General features: G+C 38.5%; 1 protein-coding gene across 1 annotated transcript in view; it reads left to right on the forward strand.

Annotated features, from left to right (window-relative positions):
* Positions 1-23,695, forward strand: part of KIF16B (kinesin family member 16B) — a 113,381-nt gene that overhangs the window by 13,105 nt on the left and 76,581 nt on the right. Inside the window, exons 5-12 of the mRNA XM_026036600.1 lie at positions 2,063-2,160; positions 2,608-2,717; positions 3,243-3,385; positions 4,220-4,388; positions 4,579-4,710; positions 7,386-7,561; positions 10,279-10,344; positions 12,825-12,884. Coding sequence (XP_025892385.1) covers positions 2,063-2,160; positions 2,608-2,717; positions 3,243-3,385; positions 4,220-4,388; positions 4,579-4,710; positions 7,386-7,561; positions 10,279-10,344; positions 12,825-12,884 — 954 coding nt within the window. The remainder of the gene's footprint in view (positions 1-2,062; positions 2,161-2,607; positions 2,718-3,242; positions 3,386-4,219; positions 4,389-4,578; positions 4,711-7,385; positions 7,562-10,278; positions 10,345-12,824; positions 12,885-23,695) is intronic.

Genomic DNA, 23,695 nt, shown 5'->3' on the forward strand with positions numbered 1-23,695 from the left:
AAGAGTAAATTAGCTGTAAATCTTTTTTATCTTTTTTTTCCCCTCAGTTTTCATGGAACAAGTAGCTTTATATTTAGCTTCAGTATGTTAAGCAGAATAGATTTTTTGTAACCAGCAACGGTCTTATGACCTAGATGTATATTTCTATTTCAGAAATGTATACATGACATTTTTATGAGACTTCCTCACTAAATGTAATGACCATAATCATCAAGAGAGTTTGCAAATAAATAGGTGGTGAAGTTTGTTTGACACTATTCAGTAATAAAGGTCTAATCTATCCTCTTGCTATGATACATAAATACTTGAATATGGTTTGGTACAAAGGATGTATAAAATACACTCAGCTGCCAAGTTGAATGATGGTCCTATCGGAGAGTCCACAGTACCATAAGAAAACTTGAATTGGAAATAAATTTKCCTTTTCCTCCTGCTTCTCCTTGAAAATATAAATTCTGCTCTCCTTTTGCTTTAAATATCTCATGTTCTTGGCCCTGGAAGTATTTGCTATAATACTCTGTGCAGCAACCATTTCAAGGAGTTTGTGGACCAAGTCTTGAGCAGAGATACTGAGGTAGTCAGAGACCTATAATTTATCAAGATTATCAGTCCATATTKTCTTTCCTAGGAAAGGAAAACTGAGGAGGAACAAAAAAAAATCTTAAGAGCCTTCTAAGATATGAAACACTTCCATAGAGAGAAAGGGAATAACTTATCCAAGGGAGATGACCAAGAAGCCGTAGGTCTGAAAAGGCAGTAAAGAGGTTTCTCATGAGTTATAAAACAAGGAAAACAGGCTTTTAGTAAGTAAATAAAGCTCTGGAATAGACTGCCCGTTCTGTTCCTTTGAACTTCCATGCCTAGAAACACAAGGAAAGATGTCAGAGATACCATAGACTTGGTCGAAACTTGGTTTCGACTTGGTTCTAAGCATTGGGGTGGGGGTGGGGGAAGAGGAAAAAAGGGGTTAAATTTAATTTCCAGTTATCACTAGTAAGATATACATTTACCAATAAATTATACTGAGAACTATACATTCTTCCTTTCTCATCTTTCTRTTTGTAGCTGAGCTACTCAATAGCAGCTAATACTCCTTATTTTGAGACTTTCTTTGCAGTTGCTAGATTATGTCCAATGCTAACCATTTGCCTCAAACTTTTGGTCATGATTGTCTTTTTTTTTTTCTCTCCTCCTTAAGCTTTAATTAAAACTGTTTAGATGTTTCCAAGCATGAAATGAGAGAATTACATTTTTTTTTTGTTGTTCCTATGTTTAAAAACAAAACAATCCAACACCAAAACCTGAAAGCTTAGTGGATTTTTCTGTAAATCTAAGTTCCTCAAAAGCAGTCCTGAGGTCCAAGGCATGCAGGCARGTGGAAGACCAGATATGGGAGAGAGAAGGAATCAATCATTTCAAGGATTTGAGCCTGGTTTAGTGTGGAAGGAGCAGAGAGGCTGCAGTTGCAATCTGGCAAGGCTGCACACCGGGATCACTGCACTTGTATTTCCCGGCTGTCCCGTATCTGTGGAATTCCCCAGGCAGCTCTTGTGGGTGAATGCTCTGCTTGAGCTACGTTTGAGTTGGTTGGTAAGCCCAGTTTGTCCTAATTTGCCTCCTGCTTTAAGTACAAGGCCCCTCCCTCCAGGCTAGGTTTAACCTAGAAGATGAAATCCTTCCACAGCTCCCTGCTTGTGTTGGCTGACGTGCAAGGACCATTGCGCTGTAGTGGATAGTTCCAGCCCTCAGGAGAAAYCACACAGGTGTCCATAGGGATTTTGGGAGGAATAGGTGTGGTTTTCATATGCTTTTTGTACATAAAAACTCTTTGATTCAAGCGTTCAGTAATTCAATATTAGATGAATTTGACACATACAGTGATTGAAGTGGCAAGATGACTGCAACAAAATAGTTCAAGAAAAGAGTTGCAGGTTTTCGGGTTTCTCACTGTTTCTGCATCTTGGAGCTCTCGGCTTAAGTGATGTTAAATATCTTTTTTTTCTAAACATGGCATGTGTGCATGCATATATAGCATTAGAAATAAGAATTGTTGTTGTTTCAGGGTGACGCTGGTTTAATACCTCGAATATGTGAAGGCTTATTTAGCAAAATCAGTGAGAAAACAAAGCGGAATGAGGCATCCTTTCGAACGGAAGTCAGGTAAGTCTTGGTGTGTTATAGTGTTTGCTGGTTATCAAACTGGTTTCAGTTAAAACCACACAGTTTCACTTGCTGATTCGGATTTCATGCTTATCTTCAGACCTATAATTGATTTTTATRTATTTTTTTATTTTGGCATTTTTAGTCAAAATGTGCAATATTTCTCACTTCTGCATATTTCGTTTTATTTTAATGACGATGCCTCTGCCATTAGAAAGCATCTTCCTTATTTTTACTCTTTATTTAAGACCAACATTAGAAGCTCTAATTGTGCTCACGTTTGCTGCCCTTCTGCTTTCTTTTGCTTCCTGCTTTCTAGGCTTGCTGTGGACATTACTGCCTTAAGTTAACTTTTTGGAAGTGTTTGCATCTTGCCTCCAAACACATCAGTTACTTTTTAAAAAAATGCTTTTATCAATCAGCATGTTTCTGATTTTTGCCTTTCAGTTATCTGGAAATTTATAACGAGCGCGTGAGAGATCTTCTCAGGAGGAAGTCATCAAAAACTAATAATTTACGAATACGAGAACATCCAAAAGAAGGGCCCTATGTTGAGGGTAAGGAGCAATTTCAGTGTTTTGGACTTGAYGTTGTCTATTGTATAGTGCTTTTTTTCTCTTTTGAAATGTAAATTATGATAAATAAATTGTTTTCCTGTAGCATAAAAGCATGATGGTCTCTGTTTTATAGGCTTTTTTACAGTTGATTTTAAGTATCGGTTGAATATAATTTATAAATTTTTAATATTGGAGCTGGAAAGAGCTGTTTAGTATCTAATAGTCTTAATCCATCATCTGCCAGGGAAGATTCTCTTCTTTTAAGAGATTATGCATATATTATTATGCATATATTATTCCACTCTATACTTTAGGAAAATTGATTTTTATTTTTAAATTGTTAGGTTTACTGTAAATTTGCAGTTTACCCCAAGCCTCATTCGTTTTCTTAAAAATAATAAAGCAGCATGACAGTAAACACCGTAATTGCAGCACTACTTTGTAGTAAAGATGGGTAATTTGAACTTTTTTTATAAAGAAAAGTGTGCTTATGAGCATACTGTAACACTTCTTGCTTTTCTTTAGATTTGTCTAAACATTTAGTGCAAAATTATACTGATGTAGAGGAACTTATGGATGCAGGAAATATAAACAGAACTACAGCTGCAACTGGAATGAATGATGTCAGCAGCAGGTCTCATGCCATTTTCACAATCAACTTCACTCAGGTGAAAAAATAAATGTTTTCTAAGTTTGTTTTCTTTCTGAAACTTCCTCTTTCACCTCTTCTTTATATTCCTGATTCAATGATGGAAAAAAAAAAAAAAGGAGAGATTTAATGCATTAGTTTTTTTTTCTTTTTGTTTTGTTTACATGTAGTAAACTCCTTTTTTAATGTCTCCAGCTGTTTGCAATTTTCTGGAAGAAGAAAAGGTAGCATAGGGATAGTTTGCTCTCCTCACAAATTTTTTCATGTTTCTCCCTAAAACTAAACACACACAAAATCCTATGCACTAATCTCTGTAAATTGCTTGTTGTAGAGCTATGGGGAGAAGATGAGCGGCAGGCATCGTTACTGCTGCCCTGTAAACAATTATCAGTTGAACTGTGGTACAAAGTAGGGTTAAAAAGTGGGAGGAAATTGCAGTCACAGAGTAAAATTGCAGTTGGTACTTAAGCTGGGGGGCAATTGAATGGAGATGTGTCTTAGTGTGTGTGATCCTCAGCAAGGAGCTGCATCATTACATGTTAGTTCAAAGTGTACTAATATTAATGCAGCAATAAGCTGCCTGTGCATCATGTACCTGTCGATCCACAGTTGTTGGTGCCTATACATAAGTTGCTTTAAAGTTGCAAAATATGACAATCTACGAAGAGTAACTCACTGAGTACGAGTTCATGATCAAATGGGGCACCTCTGAATCACTGGTCTTCTAAAATTCTGCTGTCAGAAACTACTTAAATTCAATCATGACATGGAAAGGACAATTAGGGTGAATTCAGTAAGATTTTAGAATATGGTAGCTTGATGCATTTTTTTTTTCTTTGTTTCTTTCCCTTAGGCTAAATTTGATTCTGAAATGCCTTGTGAGACTGTTAGCAAGATTCATTTGGTAGATCTTGCTGGAAGTGAGAGAGCAGATGCCACTGGTGCCACAGGGGTTAGATTAAAGGAAGGGGGAAATATTAACAAGTCTCTAGTTACTCTGGGAAATGTCATTTCTGCCTTAGGTGAGTGTCTTTTTTTTATGTGTGTGTTTGTTTTTATGTTTTGTTTTGGTTTTAATCATTGCATACGTTTGTATTCCTTTAAAGTTTGTATTGCAAAAAATAGTGACTTAACATGTAGAGTTTCTGAAGAGGAATGAAAATTTATTTTCATTTATTGTTATTTTCTCACTCCTCCCTCCTTGTTTTACAGCTGATTTATCTCAGGATGCAACAAATCCTCTTGCAAAGAAGAAGCAAGTATTTGTGCCTTACAGGGACTCTGTGTTGACTTGGCTGTTAAAAGATAGCCTAGGAGGAAACTCCAAAACTATCATGATTGCCAGTAAGTGTTTTTAAATTACTTTTTGCATCCTGCACACTTCCAACTTAATGGGATCAGCTGTAAATATTTAGATTCCAGATGCCTCATCAAGGCAGAGCATTGTTTGGAGCTTTTAATGATTTCCTTCTTTGTGAGCTTCCTAGTAATCCTTTACCTGTACTCTCCATTACATTTCATACAAACATTCTGAGCACCCACATGGGGCACCCACATGTGGGGCACCCACATGGGGCATGTACAGTCATGGCGCACTTGCTTGCAGGGGTGAGGGTCACCCACCTGCACGTGCCTCACTGCTCGCCTCTGTTCTGCCACGTAACTCCCTTCTGTGGCCCTCCTCTGCCTCATGCCCAGCGTGAGGACCAGCAAATGTGACCAGATAAAGCTGCTGCTTCTCCTTGTCCTGTTCCAGACAGCTCTGGCCATGCACACCAGGTCTGGGACCTAGAGGAAGTCTGGTGCTTCTCTGCTTTTACACCTACCACCCTAGTAAAAAAAAAATCTARCTTTGTGCAGCTTGTCAATCTTGATGCATAAATAATTTTGCTGTTCCAAAACCGTTGTTTTTGTAGCTGTAGTGGCAGAAACAACCTAGTCTTTTTTGACATTTAGTGGATAAGAATATGTCATGTTCACGTGGCCTACTTTTTAGACGCAAACAGCACTTCGACTTTGTGTCTGAATTTAATTATTTATGATCAGTTTTCGTGCAGAACTTTCTTGCAGCTTTCTTTTGAACCATAGAAAGCTCAGTGAGAGGCACTTGGATTAAAAGCCTATCTGTGGCATAAATATTGCAGTTTTCAACAAATTGGAACGGGAATTCTATTTGCAAAAGAAACCAAAACAGAACAAATACAAACAAACAAAGAGATAAAGCCTTGAGGACCTTTTGGGGGAGAAGGGAGGATTTGGGATGTCGGAGCTGCAAAGTGTGAGGAACAACTCTGAGGTTTTTCTCAGTTTTCCATTCAAATAAAATGCAATCCAAGGGATGGAATCTTCTCTTGGAGAAGAGTGAAAGAGTAGAGTTGAGGGTACAAGGTGCAGCAGATCTGGACCTTTAATGAGGCTTGTTTTGCTGCAGTCAGCCTCTTCAGATAGTTGCTTTGTGTCACCTTGTTGCGTGATTTTGGGGATATATTTGGAATCTGTTCCACTTTCCTTCCTCAGTTGGATCATAGTATCAAAAGAGAATCATGGACTGKATTCTGCTTTGTTCTTGTGACTGTTTCAGTGACACTTAACTGCTGTCTTTCTTCTCAATGCCATCTTTCAGTTGTGTATTTGACCAACTTGGTGTTTCGTGGCATAGCATGGGGAAGCCTTAGACACGGGGTGAGCTTGCAGGGGCTGTGCTGGTGGTTGCAGAGCACAGGTTCCCTCTGTAAGAACAGGGCTGCTCCTTGGGTGTTTGGTCTGTTCTCAAACCTAAACTCTACTGATTGTGGGGCTGAATTGCCCTACAGGCAGCTAAACAGTCCACATGTGTTTGACCTGCCTCTTCTGTAGCTAAACCTTAAAAAAAAAAGACAGGAAGATCACATGGAAGGCTAGGAAATGCTCCCACAAAAGTGTGTTAAGTTTTGATCCATCTTGTATAAAATATTGTATCCTCTCTGTAGAAAAAGAACAAGAGAGTAGTGGAGAGGAGACAGTAATCAAAATAAGATAGGAGTGTAGCATTAGCTAAGGAAAACTCACTCTGTTACCAAGTTCATCTTCCCTAAATTTGGGAGCCTCTGCAACATTTTGGAGCATTTGATGCTGTTCAGAGAATGAAGAAGGATGGATATTTGAAGTGCAAATTTCCAGTGTTTGACTCTTCTGCTCTCTTTCAGTTTGATTAACTAGGCTTCTCATCTCCCGTCATTTCTCGACTATGATCTTTTCTGTGCTTTTGGTATTTTGCTCATCTAATGGTCTTTTTAATTGGGAACATCTTGTGCATTATCAGAAAACTTTTATGTGAAGTGTAAGGTTAGCATTTCATGCAAACTCTCTTATTTTTCACTACGAATTTACCTGCAAAAATAGCTTTGTCTTCTATTGTTGCACAAAGTGTAGTATTTTGTGAACAAAGTATTTCAGGTAGCTTAGCCTGTAATAGCTCTGCCTGCTGCCAGACACCTGCAGCTCAGCAGAATGGCCAGATTTATAGGTTGGGAATAGAACTCTTGTTTTGGTTTTTACATCTACTTTTTGCTCAAATGTTGCTAAATTTGCCTTCAAAACTGAGCCTGGGCTTCTTCTATTTTTGCCTAAAATGATGTTTCCATTGGATGATTGCATTGGTGCTTATGTTATACTCTTTGTTTTTTCCCCACTGTTCTTGTGGGAAAAATGCAGAAAAGAATGCAGAGAAAAGCATATAGGACATGTTTTTGTTTGCTAGAGAGATGTAACGTTAAATAGATTGACATCAAGATTTCTTTACCACTCTAGATTAATTGATCTGCTTATTCTAGTACCCAGTGGTGCAACTTTGTTTACCTAAATAAGGTTATAGTGACATAGAAGCAGTGAAGAACTGAAACAAGCCATAGCCATAGTAGCTGATCCTGTTGGTGCCTTTTAGTCCCTGTTAAGTTTCTGACTTTTAAGAAAACAAACCCAGCTCTGCTAAATGAGACATATGGCGACGGATAAATTGTTTCTGCTTTCAATCTCCTTAGCTATTTCACCTGCTGATGTCAATTACGGAGAAACTTTAAGTACCCTTCGCTATGCAAAYAGAGCCAAAAACATCATCAACAAGCCTACTATTAATGAGGATCCTAACGTCAAGCTGATCCGGGAGCTGAGAGCTGAAATAGCCCGGTTAAAAGCCTTGCTTGCTCAAGGGAATCAGGTTAGTTTTGCCTGAAAGTTAGGTATAATTTTCCTTGAGTTATAACATCTATTTCTAGGATGTAACGAAATAATTATCTTTCATCATATTGATTTGAGTAAACAAGCTGTATGAGGTTATGAATGAATATTATTTTCCCGATTGAATCAGTTTCCATATGGCCAGCAGATTACCTCTTTTAACATAACAGGGGAAAAATTACCGGCCCAAAGCTTTTAGCTTTGTCTTAATAAAATCAGACCTTGATTGCAGTACTCTGTGAAACAGGTAGTCACCACAACATAAGGTAACTGAGCAGTAACATATTTGCTGTATCTAGTCTGATGAGCTGAAAAGACCCCTCAGTTGGTACCGAGCAGTAACAGAAGCTATAAAGTAATTGAGATGTTCAAATGCAAAACTGTGGGAATATGGACAGGTTTGAAAGCTGATGTTTTCTTAGGCTGCACAGTGTGTTAGCAAGGAGGTAAACGTGCTAAGCATATATGTCCACGTTCTTTCAGTGCTAGATTTATGTCAGCTGAGGGAAGATGAAGGAGTGCAAAGGGGCACTAATTCTGTTAACTGTCAATTCTAATGCTCAGGTAAATATCTGATTATACCTCTGTGCAATACAGAGTAGAGCATCCATAATACATACKGAATGATAAAAGTGAATCCAAAAAAAGGTAATATGGAGCATTTAAAGTTTTTTCCTGACTTTTGCCCTTGACTTMAAAAACTTTTAACAGTTATTTGATAACTGCTTATTTAACCTTACTGTTGCTAAAACAACAGATTGTGATGGTGGTGCTGTAATCATGAGGCAAAATGCTGTAATGCACCGAGACTGGGAATTAAAAAGGCCAGAAAGACTTCTGACGACAGGGCTAGAAATGCTAGTACTTAAAAGTGATATTATTATTATGAATCAATTTTACTAGGGAACGTCTGCTTGACCGACTGAACAAAATCTGTTTTGTATTTGATGGATGCTGCCTTGGCTCGTGCTTGCTGTGTTGAGTCCCTGAATTACTGATCTGAGCAGTCTGGACTATTTACTCGTTACTATTTATCCCACGTGCTAGGAAAACCAACCAAAAGTTGCTACTGGAACAAGCATAAATCTCTTTTAGGCCTTCAACGTACACGTGCATGGTTCCTTTGCAAAGGTTTCGCTCTGGACCCTGGACACACAGAACCTCTTCTGCACAGGCCTTTTTTTTGTGAGCCAGGAGAAGTTCCCCTTGGCTTCCCTTCTCCACAGTGCTCTTGTTTCTCTGTCAGTATTAGCCCCTGCAAACATTTGCTGCACAAGCTCAGTTGAGCTTAGTTTCTTCCTCTGCTTTGAGGATGGTGAAGCTAAGCCGACAATGAGGAAAATAAAACTGTCTCGAGGCTGGTTGTCTCTGCTAAATAATGCCACTTGGGCACTGCTGGCTCATGCTTGAGGAGAGGGGATTTGGGAAGACATTAGAAATGAAACTTTAGAWTTATTTCTAGAAATACCTGGTTTTATTTTAGCTAGGAGGTGCAATGTGTCAGTTCAGCACACGTGTTCTGACACCTGGGGCTTTAGCTGGACTTCATCCATGAAACTTCATCATTTGGTGAAGGAGGAGATGGGACCATCGTTGGAGGCAGTGAGGGGTCTGCAGGTGATTGAAGCAGGGAAWTCTGCTGTGTTGCAGATAATTAGAAAACTCCTGATGGGGTCAAATTGCTCTATTTCAGCCCTGTGTTTTTCTTGTATTTTTTGCCGGGGGAGAATCATATTATTTTTCTTCCCTGGCTGATTGTTTTGGATATATAGCTTGATTTCGAGTTAACAAAGTAGATAGAGCCCTTTGTAGATCTCATGTTTTGACCCAGTTCCAAACCGTAAAGCAGCAGCTATTGCAGTATAAATCTGGTGCTGTTGTGGGATGTGATGRATGGCTGTGTGGGAGACAGTGGAGCACTAGCTTCAGTTAATTGAATTTGGGATGATGGGTTAAACAGCAGCTGGTGTTAGATATACACAATAGAACATAAATCCCTGGTTAATTTATTTTATGGGCTCCCTTCGTATTTCCAGAATTTCGTGTTGCAAATGCTTCCATAGATCACTGGAAATATTGTTTATGAAAAATAGTGTCAAAGGTTATTTAAAAAAGAGTGTTGCTTAAGTGTATATGTGTATATGTTTGTGTGTGTGATGTGTTACTTTCTCTCTTCAAAAACCAATTATTTTTTTTCCCCGAATAAACACCATACTTGCATGTTTTAGAGCAAATGGAGATCTCCAAAACCCCACTTGGATGCAACCCTGTACCACATGCTCTAGGTGACCCTGTGTGTGCGGAAGGTTGGACTAGATAATCTCTAAAGATCCCTTCCAACCTTAAGGATTCTATGATTCTATGAAAATCTTAAGCCACACAAGACTATTGGTGTATATTTTTTCATTGTTAACAGAAATATAACAGTAACTTTATCAGAAATCTACTTAGTTTCAGTGTGTGGCAATGTGTATACACAAGGAACGAAAATACCCCCAACCTGCTGGTTTGTATTCAGAATATCAGCTTTGACATAATCTTGATTGCTGTGATTGTACATTGTGGTTCGAGGTGGTTTGTCATATAGTGGAGTTTAAAATATCCTCTACTGAAGTATGAAAAAGATTGAACTTCTTTCATTTGATTCCAACAGGGTTGATTTTTTTGCCATGCTAATGTTGACTTTTACAATTTTAGATTGCCCTCTTGGATTCTCCAACAGCTTTAAGTATGGAGGAAAAGCTTCAGCAGAATGAAGCAAGGGTAAGTTGCGGTTTGATAACGTCAAATCAGAAAGCAAATGGGGTCTCGAGGCAAAACAAGCTGCAATTGTTTTCAGGGCTCTTTTTTGGATAAATGTCCTTTGTTTTCCTCTCAAACAGCATTTTCTTGATATATAACTCTTACATAAGAGATATAAGATTTTATTTATATATATATATATAAAGATATAACTTATTGTTTTGTCCTATTAATGCAAGATAGCATTATAAACAAACTATGCATCTTTAATATTTACTTAACTCTTTTGCTGAAGTAATCAAAATATTTAATCTCAAGGCACCTTCTTTATTAAAAAAATACATAAAATGTAGGAAGGCATCCCCACAAGATTACAGTGCTATATTATAGGAATCAGAGTGACAAAGACATAGGAAATGCAATAGATGCTTTTGAGGGAACTGGCTGGCACATTCCTGTTTTTGAGTAGCTTGTGCCTTATGTTTTCCGAATGTGTCAGTCCTCAAATCTGTTACAGACGTGGGCCAATATGTTTGATGCCTGAGCAGCCACCTTATTTTTTGTTTGAGCATTGGGTGGGTGAATTCCCTAGGGTGTCTCACCGCAAGTGCTCTCAAGTACCCTGTCCACCAAAAGAATATGGATTATAATGGTGCTCTCATTAGCTTCGCTCACAATCTATCATTCTTACCTTGTTAATATGCTATGAATAGTAAGTATTTTTATCTTAGTAATAAAAATGTAAACACCATCCTTTATTGATCTTATGTATTTTAGTATTTATTAAATGTTTATACTTAATATTTTTACTTGGTTTCAGCACTGTTGCAAAGCTTTTTTTTTAAATAAAGTTATTCAGGTTTGGGGAAAAGAGGGAAGAGAGGATTTGGAATTCTTCAAATATGTGTTAGTGAGTTTATTTACCATTTTTAATTCTTAATGTTGTCAGTGGTGCTCCAATCAAATATGGATGCAGATATCTTTACTGAGCTAAATTAAAAGACTTCCCTGGTACTGCTTTATGATTACAAGATCAGCACCTTACACTTGGAGATATGTATTTTGCATACCTAATGGATGTCAGAAAAATAGGTTCTTTTGTATATATTTGTACTTTTTAGGAATCTGGTTGTCAATACCAATTTTAGAGTCAAGTTGGAAGCATTATTTTATAAACTGACACCTGAAACTTCATGACAAATAGGAGTAAAACGTGTGCATTAGCATGAGCCGTGTTAGGAGCCTTAACCACAAAGCAGACTACAGACTTCTCTCTGGCCAAATTTCTTCTAGAGACACATTTTAAACTTTACACCATGTGCAGAAACTCCTTTATTATGTTACCTTCAATACTAAATCACAACCTGCATCACAATAATTTTAACCTTCAGCTGTTAAGTTACTTTTCCGCCCTTACCAAGYTTTTAAAGCTTGTTGTCATCTAGGTCAGTCAGAGTTGAGTGACAAGTTGGTTCGTATGAGTAGCATAATTTTTGTGTGTATAACTAATTTTTGTGTGCATAAACATAAAACTTTTATCTCAGAATAGTTGCATGATATAAACTGCTGATTTATGTGCTAATTAGGGGATGTTTTTTAAGCCCTGACAGTAATCACTACTTGTCCTCCTCAGAAGTCTTGGCCTCTCTGTGTGGGAAGTATATAGAGCATTTTTTATTATCTTTTGTCAACCTCGTTAATAGGTTACGTGATTACTATATGAGAAAATCGCTACAGACACAGTTACAGAAAATTCTGAATAGCTATTGCAGTGGTTAGAGCTTTTTATAATTAAATGAATGCAATAATTAATTTGTTTGTAGAGATCCAAGGACTGTATCACCATATTTGAGTCATCTCACAAATATATGGTAGTGTTCTTTAGTGAAGTGACTTGTCCTCCTAAAAGAACAATTAAAAATGATTTCTTTGGGATAAAAATTSTTCAGCTGTAGTGAACAGAAACCTTTTAATTTTTCTATTAACATTGTGATTGGGAGCATTAGGACTGGTGTGACCTGGCTTTGAAAAATAAATAGCAGGTTGCAGGTGCCGAGGTATTTGGAGGAGCTATATTAGATATAAGGGGACTGGCCAAGCACCTAGTGAAATCACTCAATTTTTCTAAAAATATCTGTCATTATTTTAGGAGGCTGTGCCTGTCCTTTGTTTCATTTTGTAAGTGAAATAAAAATTTTCTAGTTTCTTTTTTTTTTGAGAGAGAAAAATTGTAGGAATGGCCACTTAACCATTTGTTTTCAGGCATATATGTTAAAGGAAAAAGCCTAAATTCTACTGGTAAGGAAACTGGGCTATGTTTTGTTGAGGGAAATTAATCTTCRACTTCTTTTGTGTGTGTGAAAATGGGAGAATTCTAGAATTCTAGAATTGTTGCAGGAGGAGTAATGCTCCTCTCAACCTTTGTTTAAATCTCACATTTTACAAAGAATGGAACAGAGGGGCCGTGATTTCTTTTTTCGGACGTTTGTTTTCTTTTACAGGTGCAAGAACTGACCAAAGAGTGGACAAACAAGTGGAATGAAACCCAAAATATTCTGAAAGTAAGACATAGATAAATATACATTTTTTTTCTACTCATCCTACCTATTTTCTACCCATTTTGTCTGTCTTCAGKTTTTTTTGCTTATAAAATTTCTGTTGTGTTGCAAGTAGTCCATTGTGGGGGAGGTTTTTAGAGTAAATTCTTAAATTTACTCTAGTAATTTCATACTAGAGTAAATTTTTACACATTGTAGTGTTTTGGAATAAAATTTGAAATAATATCAGTAAAGAAAGCACAACTCTTTCTTTGGCTTGCCATCATGGACCTCATGCTGCAGAAATGCTAGTCTCTTACAAAGTTTCTAAATACTAAATACTTYTCGTGAGTTGCAAATGAAAGAAACCTGGCATGGGGCAGGCAGCTCCCTCTTCCCTTGGTATTTATATTGTGAATATTCCCAGGTCTGACTGATGCCATTTATGTTGCGTTTGGTAGCTCACTATTTAAACCTTCRTGTCCTGCTGTGCACACAGAGCCCATAGTGGTTTGGAATTCAATACACATGAGCAACAAACATTATTAAACTGATCTGAGATCTGTTTTTGCAATTGATTTTTTACTATGTACCACTTTGATTTGTTTTATTTATTTGTTTATTTATTTTTAAGTTCACTTCTGGCTGCTTAAAAACGAAGCACAAATCAGAGCACAGAGCGGGATTGGTAACTGGCTGGCAGATGGCATGACAGAATGGACTGTTTAATGTTTGTCCAGATATCGGACTGGGAATTACCATTTGTGTATTCCTCAGAGAATGTTTTGGGTCCAGTTTTATACTATTCTTTTTTTGTTTGTTTTTGCTCTCTTGGATTATCTCTATGTACACTCTTCTTCATTTAACCCTCCCTCCCCTTTAAAAAAAAATACAAAACTAAATTCTCGGTTGGAAGAGTCATTGTTACAAGGAGATTTTGTGAATTTTAGTCAGTTATGAGGTGAGTATGATGTAGCATATGGAAAATCTTCACAGATTAATGTTGTAAATGCATGGATTCTTCCATAGAAATTACAGAATTGTAGGAAGAACTGAACAATTGCTATAAAGAGGGGAAATTATAAACATATCAATTTTGTTACATAGCTGACTTGAACACAGAAGCCAGACTTGTGATATTCTACTCCAAAACCTTTATTATTTTAATTCTTACAGCTTCTGTATTTTACATTTTTATTTGCTGATATTTCAATGTATAAGTAGAGCTTGTATTATAGGGTAAAGGCAACTGATAAAACTTTCTTGGCCTTGAAAAAAATGGAAATTTGYAGAAGATTTATTGGTTCCACTGCTTTATTCTACCCCGTGTTACTGAAGCTATGCATACTTTTATTCACTTCTTGTTTAATGATTCCTGAAATCATTGCTACCACACGAATGGGAAAGGGCTTTTTGGAAGTTTGCCAGCCTGAGTAGCTCAAAACCAAATTATAAACTATAGAAAGCAGTGGTGGTTAGTGTAATTTGGGCTTTGTTTGCTAAAAGATTGTCTAAGGTGCTCACAGTTAGAGCAGACTTGTTTATTGTCAGTCAGGGAAAGTTTTTAAATATTTAACAATTTCTTCCTGCAGTACATCTGGAAAAAAAAAAAAAAAAAAATCCTTTAATGCTGAATTCATTCTTTTCTGACCCATTTGCTAGTGTTCAAATCCTATTCAAAATTTCACTTTCGTTTACTCAATAAATAGTTACTGCGATGGGATCTGATGATAATGACTTATTGTTTGGGATTTTCAAAGGGATTTCTCACAGCTGTTACATTTCATATTTGACACTGCGCATATATATATTTTTATACATATATACACATACACCCACTCTCTGTATGAGGATGCATATTTTACAAATGGAATGCAAACTGTGACATGTGTGCAGCAGGTCAAAGTTAATATTGCAGCAGACATCTGGCGTTTTTATAGGTTTTTGAGGTCGTTTGCTTGACTTGCTCCTTCTAATCAATTTTGAATTCACTTTCTGTACTTAAATAAATGCAGAACAGAGTCAGCTTTATCCGTAAGCCTGCCAACCTCTTTTTTGTTTTTGTGGAGAATATAGAGCCAGGTAGATTCTTGAGCCACCTTATYAGCCCTGAGGATCCACAGTGAATCTTCTGCTATTGCAAAACCTTGGAGAAATTAGAAGTTGGGAGGGCAGTGCCTCTGATTTCCACRTGTCAGGGGATGTGTTACAATTATCTAGCACTTTTCCTGAAACCAAATATACCAAGCAGGGAGTGGCATATCTGGTAAGCACCTGGGGAGGGGAGAGCAGGATACTTGTTTTTAAATCAATTTCCAGAGTTTAACATTGAAGGTAGAGAATTGCAGATTCCAAGGGAAACTCTTTGGTCCAGAAGTCACTTTGGAGGAGCAGAAATAAAGGTATTTTGTCCCGTGCAGATGGCAGGGCTTGCAGAATCTGCTATAAATCAGGAAAAGCCTAGTCATAAAAAAGCTGAAGGAAGGAAGAACAATTTCAGTTCAGGACTTCATTCTTSGTTCGGTGTGTATCTGTCTCTGAGGTGTTTCTTGGAAAGGCCTCTGGGGTGCGTGGGAGGAGTGGAGAGAGCCTTGCCAGCCCAGGGAGACCAGGACAGTACTGGGCAGTACGTCTAGGTAGTCAAGGTCTGCAATCCTGCCTGCCTGGGTTTCTCCTGCAGAAAAGAAAGGGGGGTAACTGTGCATTTCCTCATAACTCTTATTTTGTCTGGCCTTGTGAGGAAGGGTGTTTGATGTTTGAGAGGATGGTCCTGCTGGTGTCTTCCTTTCCTCTGCTTTTGGATGGAGTGTCTCAGTGCCCAAGTTGGCTGTCATGAGATAGGTCTGCAAAAGRCTCTTCCTGTCCTTTAGTTCTTGCCGCAAAGCAGCCAACACCGCTAGACTTGGAGAATCCAGTCTCCTTTTGCCCTAACACCTTTTGCCCCAAAGCTTTTAGGGAGCTGGTTCTCAGAATTCTTGTAACCAGATAGCTACGACCTCACATCTGCCTGCCAGATGTTGAGTGCGTTGCTGGCTGAAGGGCATTTCCCAGGTCACACGTGACGGGAATTTTCACACTCGGTTCTGAGCAGCAGAGTTCACATGTTTTGGGATTGTTTTCACAGGGCAAGGAGAAAAATCTGTGAGTGTTTAACTCCAAAGCAGTTGAAAGGATTGGGCATGAGGCTTGAAAAATGCAAGAAGTGAGGTTTGTAGTGCAATGTGTTTTATTAGATCAGAGAGGGCTGGAAAAAGTTACCTCGTCTTTCTGAATACAGTGTTTTCATCGGGCCTCACAAAGAAATGATGCATTCAAACCTTATTACTGCTTTGTGGGGAAGATGTTTGCTGAACCTCTTTGCACTTCCCAATCATTCTGTACTTCCAAATTATACCAACAAAAGCCAAATGCTACTTTGAAAATAACACGTGGAGAAGGGAAAATTCTATCCAGATTTGAAATATTTAGGAAAAAAAAATCTGAAAGCAGATTTTTGAGAGAATGTGTTTGGCAGCATAAACTTTCATTTCAATTGGCACAACACCATGTGTCCGGTTGACGTAGCTATATCTTGGTATCCTTCCTTATTTTCTGCCTTTAGCTTTTAATGTACTTATTCTGCTTTGCTATATTGTCTTTCTTCGGTTCATCTTTACTTATGTTTTCCATCACAGTGGGAGTCTTCAGGCTGAGTACGGATTGTGAGTTTGGGCTTTGAACTTGGGCTGTAGATCTTAATGCCACTATTGGCTCTGCGGATTTTTTAATGATCCTTCAAATACCCCATTGCCTTCTTGGACACACCTTGGCCTTGTGATGGCAATACTGAAATCACRTTCTCTTCCCCACATTTGGGAAAAGCACTTCTGGAGGGAGACTGGATTTCTATGGAATCTGCATGACTGTCTGCTGACTTCTAAAGCCCAAATCCTCCCAGTCTTCATGATGCAGAGATTAGGACACTGGACTGTGTTTAAACTGGGTTGACTCATAAGAAGTTTCCTTTGCTCTTTAGCATGGCAGCTGCTTGGGATTGTCCATCTGAGCGTTGTTTCCAGTGCTGATGCTTCTCATGCTTGTTTCCATCCTGGGCCTCCTCACTATAACATGGCACGAGAACCTGTCTTTACTGATCTGGTATTAGTCTGGCCTCTGGCCCTGCCTTTAATTGAAGGGAAGATATTTTAATGCTTGCTAAACCTAATAAAAAATACGTAGAGTGATGTGTAGCGTGGTGTGAAGGTTCTGCTTTTGTGCTGCTTTGAAATACTGTTGGATTTTTGTAAAGCCCATCCGATGTGGGTCACTTCCTCAAATGTCATTAGCTCTGTCTAAAGAACTGCACTTCACAAATACGTTTTCTTCTCTTCTCAAGTGTCTTGTAACCTCAGCACTTAGTTAACACCAAGATTTTGCCTCCACTGAATTCACTACACTGAATTTCTCTACTTTTTTTTTTCTTTTTTTCCTGTTAATATTTTCATGCATATCTCTCAAAAGAAGGGGAGGAGAGAAGAAAACRTGCTTGCTTTTTTCCTTAGTTTAGTCCTTTTATGTGGTTCTGTTAAAGATCAGTCCTGGGGTCTATAATTTCTTCAGATGGTTTCTAAGATGGTAGAGTGACCTCTCCTACTTTCATTTTTTTCTCCTTTCTTTGAGACTTTAATTGGCACAGAACTTCCTTTGATGTGACTGTTACATCTGAGTGCAGGTGTTGTCATCCTTCTAGAGATCTTTCTTTTATTGGCATCTTATTTTTTTCCCTCTTTTGTGAGTGCTTCAATTCCTTTCCCTAACCTCTAGCAGCCTTTCTATTAATCTTTTTAAAATGTGTTCTCTTTTATAGAATTCTCTAAGATACTTTTCCCTTTCTTTTAGGTTTCTTTTCTCTGCTTTGCTGTTTGTGTGAAATCCATGCAATACTTCTAGCCTTTTACTTTTCTGATGCGTGTCATTCTTGCCTACCACACAGATACGTTCAGACCATTTCCTTTGGTTTTAAGTAGTATTAGAGCCACCTTTCATTTTATTTATCCTGCTGTTTGCTTCTAATCATGCAGTTTGCATTGTGTGAGAGACCTCAACTGCTGTCAAAGGATGCAGGGATCTGTCTTTGCAGAGTGTACTGAAGTACAGGGCCCTTTCTTGAATTATTTTGTGTGGGTAATTCTCACAATCAATAATTTAACCAGCAGCTGCTTCCTCCGACTCTGTCTTGTTGGATGTAGTGACACAGCCTCACTTCCATCAATAACACTAGCTCTGCTGCAGGACTTTGCCACGTGTTGTGCAAATGTGTTATTGAACGTAGTGTTTACATAACTTTTTTCTTTCTCAGGTCCTTCAGTGGCTATTGGATAGCAGTACATTTTTATGTCCTTAAATTAGTCATCCCTTTGGACAGAAGAAAACTGTTGCTTGTATGTCTGTCTGCAAGCATTAACATCTACCAGCTTTTAAAAGCTGTGCCTCTTTTTGAGGCAGATGAAATCATCAGACAAGGTCTTAAATTGCTGTGACGAATAAATACAAACTAGTGTTTTAATGCTGAATTACATTTTTAATGACAAACTGATGTCCAGTGCTTTTTATCAACCAAAAAAAATCCTCKGTGTGCTGCATAATGTGGTTGTCCTAGATCACTAATGATAAACTTGTTTTAGATATAGATAAAGATATCAGATGGGCAAAAGTGTATYGCTCTTATCAGTTTAATCATTTTACCCCTGGGAAGCCCGTTATCAAAGGGTTTTGTGAAAGATGCAGCGTGTTCTTTAATCCTGCCTTTGGCTTTCTGCAAAATCCCATTAGAAGTAAACATGGCTACATGTCCTCGGAACAGAAGTCCTAAAATGTTACAGGTTGAGTTAAAAAATAGGAAGTTATGGGAAGGATTTGCATTTATATGCAAGATAGTGTATGTGTGATACTGTATTTAAACTGTTTTCAGCTTTGGCATGTGTGTGTGTTTGCATGTTTGTCAGGAATAACACTCCTGAGAACTTTTCCCTTTTCAGTAAAAGTTCATTTTTGAACTTTTTGCTTCATTTCTGGTTCATTTTTGTAAAATTGTTGTTGGTTGATGTTGCATTTGGTTTAGAAAGCTTCTTTTTGCCTTAACTGGCAAACTCTTTGCTAATTTGTAACTTCTATATATCAGCTCTGTTAGCAGTTCTCATGCTTCCTGTTTGTATTTCATTTCTACAGKCTGTATCTTCTGCTTGAATTTTTAAGGAAGGGGTTTAATAATCACTGCAGATTAAAATAAGATTGCATACTTATAAAACGGGCAGGGACAACTTCTATTATTCCTGTCTTCCCATTATTATATTATTTTAAAATATAACTAATATTTTTGTCCTGATTTTTTTCCCTGTTTTATTTTATTTTCGTTTGAAAAATGAGTACAAATGTTGTTCCTGAGCTTGTTAGCTTTCTCAGGACAAAAAAATAGTAGTGTAAGAACATCTACCAAATGGGATTTGTATGGACAGGTATGAATGCACACTTGCATTGTGTCCTCTTTAATATTATAGGTGATTGGATTCCCTTCAGCTGACTTGTGAATGTTATGAAAAAGACAAGCTATTAAGAAAGGTTTAAAGGTCTTGATGTTAATTTTTCATGCTTATATTTCTCCATCACAAATCACACAATAAATACTAATAGCTTTTCTTCTGTCTGGAAGCTCATTTGAATGTGGTTTTGCTTTCTTGCACTAGGTGTCACTGCAGATGCAAAAATTAGCTTGGCCTGCATGTTTAATTCAGAAAATTTAAGGTAAAATGATTTGCAACACCGTGACTTTCATTGCTGTGCAGACAGAGTAAAATAAGGATATGAGAATGCCAAAACATGGGGTTAGAGGCAGGTCCTGGAGAGTCTGAGTAACTGTTTGGGTAGAAATGCTCCCGAACCACAATTCCCAGGTGGGATGCAGGGCAAAGCCATGTCTTACGTGCAGGATTATTGTAGTTATTTGCCAGTGCTTTTTCCAGCTATTTTTCTTTTTCAAGTTACTGTAAAATAGCTAAAACTTTAAAAATATGCTTATTTTCCTAACCTTATATCATTGGTGGTATAGGGACATGAGAGAGGCACAATTTGGGGAGAAACAGTGCTGCTGATATAGTTGAAATGGCAAATGGGCTTTTGGGCATGTGGGCCCCTCCATCATCGGGCCCCTTCCTCTGCTCTCTCTCTCTTTTAGCAGATCTTGCTTGGAAAAGCCAGTGGTTATGGCATTCAGCTTCCATTTTAATTATTGTCGTCTTTTCCTCAGTTGCTTCTGTGGGTTTATAATTGAATTTCAGGTCATCAAGATTTAGTCAATTTTTGTTTGGTTGGTCTTTTTTGATAGTTTGTCCTGTAACAAAAAAAAAATGTTTATTATTCTACATCCTTATACAGTATTCATCCACAACTCTTGCCACTTACAGGATTGCCTTTAGTATCTTGTTTGACTCTCATTTTTTTCAGCATTTGTTTTCTTATATTTGCACTATTGCATCATTTTATTTACTGACATGAAAACCTAACTATACCTATCTATCTATATATATTTATATCTGTCTGTATGTTCTCTCTCTTCTCATCTTGCTGTCTGGTAATGTGTGTAAAGCGAATGTGTTCACATCGCAGGGTATTTATGCAATTGGTTGGCATACAGATTTTTGAACAGATCTTGTCCAAACATGTTTTGTTTTTACCTTAAGCAGACATAGGTTTTTTGAAACTCTTATTACTGATCAGATGCCCCTGCTAAAGTGATTATTTCTTTAACTGATCATCACTTTGCTTCAGTCTGGTAATTGTGTCTAGGCCTGTGCAGATTGAAAAGAAGAAACACTGTAGATAGAATCATTTGTAAAAACAATAACTTTTTAAGGGCTTTATATWACTCTTATGGGGTTATATATGGATTTTTCTTCAGGAGAGCAGTTCTCACCCTCTGCACTCCCCAAAGCGAAGCTTTTTTGAGTGATTTCTCCACTTTCAGCTTTGCCTTCTTATTGCAAAAGAAGGRAGAAAAACCCTAAATTGGCAACTGGTGCTCCTGCTCTTCTGTAGCTCTTTCTCTAATMGAAACACTATTTGAAAGTGGCCGAGCCACCTGGGGAACACTGAATGCAGCAGTCCAGAGCAGGTTTCTAAAGAAATAGCTGCCTGATTCCAACTCCATCCCTGCCACCTTATTAAGGAACCTCCTTCCTGCCTTATAGCTTCCTCAGCTGCTTGCCGTGTCTCTGCCGGGATCTCACCACTTCTGGCTTTTGCTTTCTGCTAGCAAGTTGCAATCAAGAGGTTTCTAATGCTGCTGATTATTTTTTTAGTCCAATTTTAARCAGCGTTTCCAACCTAAAATCACCAGGACCATCAGAGAAGCACGGCCAGGGGCTGCAGTTTCTGAGCTCACCCACTATGGATTAAAACAAGTTGAATTGAGTATTTCAGTTAATGCAGGCTGTGTGGCTCAAGAGAGTCCCTCTGGTTTCTAGCAGTGACCATTATCCCAGGTTATTTCCCCACCATCTCACCCCTTACACCTAGGGCCCTGCATCTGTGGATTATTTAGGCTGTGCTTAGCCTTGATCTATCCTTGGGGCTGGGAGGTAGTTCCTCAAATGAGGAGGAATCAGAGAGAAATGCTTTTGATTTTTTTTTTTTTCCCCCTACAGCTCAGGTGCCACTTATTCAACAATTTCTTCTGGGCATTTGCTCTGCTTTTCTATTATTTTCTTGTGKCAGGGAGGGAAGCTGAATTGAAAGCAGACTGAGGTGCTGATTTAGCCTACAGAAGAAAAGATGGAAGAAGAAATAACCCCTGAAAGCTGTTTCTTCTGCAGAATCTGAAGAGAGATAGTGAGAGGAGCAGAGACGGATTGTAAAGTTCCCCCTTGGTTATGGAAGGGTAAAGAAAACTTCTCAGGTCAACATTTCGGAAGAAAAATGTAAATGGCTCCAAATCTTTCACAARGTAGCTGTTTCTAATAGCTCTCTGGAAATATGTTTTTGAGTTGAATTACTGGAATAATTTTATTTTCCTGTTAAACCTTTGTGTTTAGAAATGTATTTAGCAGTTCATTACTGCATGACTCCAATTACTGCTTTGATCCCAGGACAGCCGTGCACCTGATGGGCCTTAGCTGGCCCCTGAGCATCGCCGGGATTCATACAGCCATGCGGTGGTAGGAGTGCAGTGCTGAGGAGGCGTTTTTCCTTTATTCTCCCCCACCACAGAGAGGGATTTGTATTGCAGTCTGCTAGAAGAGGTCGCCAACACAGATGGCAGCACAAATGCGCTGCTGTTGCAATCAGCCCGTGTTCCGGAGCAAAGGAGATGGCAGCTTGTGCTTGATGCAGCATCTCTCTCTCTCCAGTTGCATTTGCTCCATACCTCAGTAGCAGGGTTGAGGGTCAGCAGTGCTCTGGCAACCCRACCTGTGCATCTTCTGCTGCTGAGGATTTTGCCGTTGTCTTGCCAGTCCTGAAGTCTGTTTTCTGTCCTTGGTACACTCCTGCAAACCAGTATCCTTAGCCCTGCTCTTGCACCATCTCTCATGGTGATCGGACCTTGGCAAAGGGACTAATACACTTAAATGAATCTGCAGGAGAGGGGTTGAACTTCTAGGTGGATAAACGAACCCWAAATCCAGACAAATGAAATGCTTCTTTTGCTCTCCCATCCCCCAAGAAACACAAAAAGTGAAGCAGCTTTTAAAATGAATAAATGCATTAGCTAAGAGACTGGTCTCTTTTTCCTGCACAATTCCATGACTCATTCATCATCCAGGTTGAGCGACAAATGAGGTAGGAGTCCTGTAGATAATAGTCTAGTTCTCTGCGTTCTCTTGATTCATTCCCAGAGTACAGTCTGTGGAATGAATTATTCACAGGTCCTGTAGAAAATATATGATCATGTAATTAAAGACTGTATCATAATGCGTATGGGAGAAGGGGATAAATTGAGATTGCCTCTTTCTCTCTGTTCCAACCAGACCGTTTCAGATACCTGCATGGAGGGTATTCAGAGAACAGTTGCTCTCTGTTAGGTGGAAGGTAGAGTAGCTACTTCTAGGAAGGATCATCAGCAAAAGGAAAAATCCTATTTTATCCTCTGAATGCTGGTACTAAACTRTGCAGATTTATTTTGCTGTGACACTGATGTATGCTCAGTGTAGGTCCAGAGAGAAAGCYGTGAAGAGGTGAGGCCCGTCCTCTGGAGACGCATACAAGGTGTGAAGTGTCAAGAAGGCATCCAGCTTATGGGGTTCATCCTTGTAATCCTGGGCACAAAGGCCCTATTTCCTGAGAAGTGATTTTGAATTTGYGAAGGCTTCTAACAGAAATGCTTGCAGCTTGTTCCATGTAGTGGTGCTTTTGGGTGCCCTAAAATAATGTTTCTGTGTATTGAAATGCAGATTTTTAATGGCAAACATTGGCAACAAGCCCTGAGAGATGCAGTGAAAAATGGAAGAGGTAAGAATAGGTAAACTGACCTTATAAAACTCATAACTAATCCTGCAATTCCCTTGTATTTTAAAGGTCTAGCATCATTAATTCCCCGTCACTTGAGCTTTGCTGTGCCCGCAGTTGCTCATTTGAGCAGTTCTGCATTCAGCATCTCCCTTTTTAATTGACRTTCATCTCAGAGAGCTGCTGATGCCTGTGCGGGCTGTGCTGCTGGAGCACCTGCATTTTCCCAGTAAGCTGTTCCCAACAAAACTGGGCTTTTCTGATCTTGGTGGTTGCAGACGCTTTAATGGGTTTTCTTGATTGATGAGGGTGACGTGGCCTGGAGCTCTAGGAATCATAGAATCATAGAATCATAGAAT

This window comes from Nothoprocta perdicaria, unplaced genomic scaffold, assembly GCF_003342845.1.
Source record: "Nothoprocta perdicaria isolate Ctin4 unplaced genomic scaffold, notPer1 scaffold_181, whole genome shotgun sequence".
Lineage (NCBI taxonomy): Eukaryota > Metazoa > Chordata > Aves > Tinamiformes > Tinamidae > Nothoprocta > Nothoprocta perdicaria.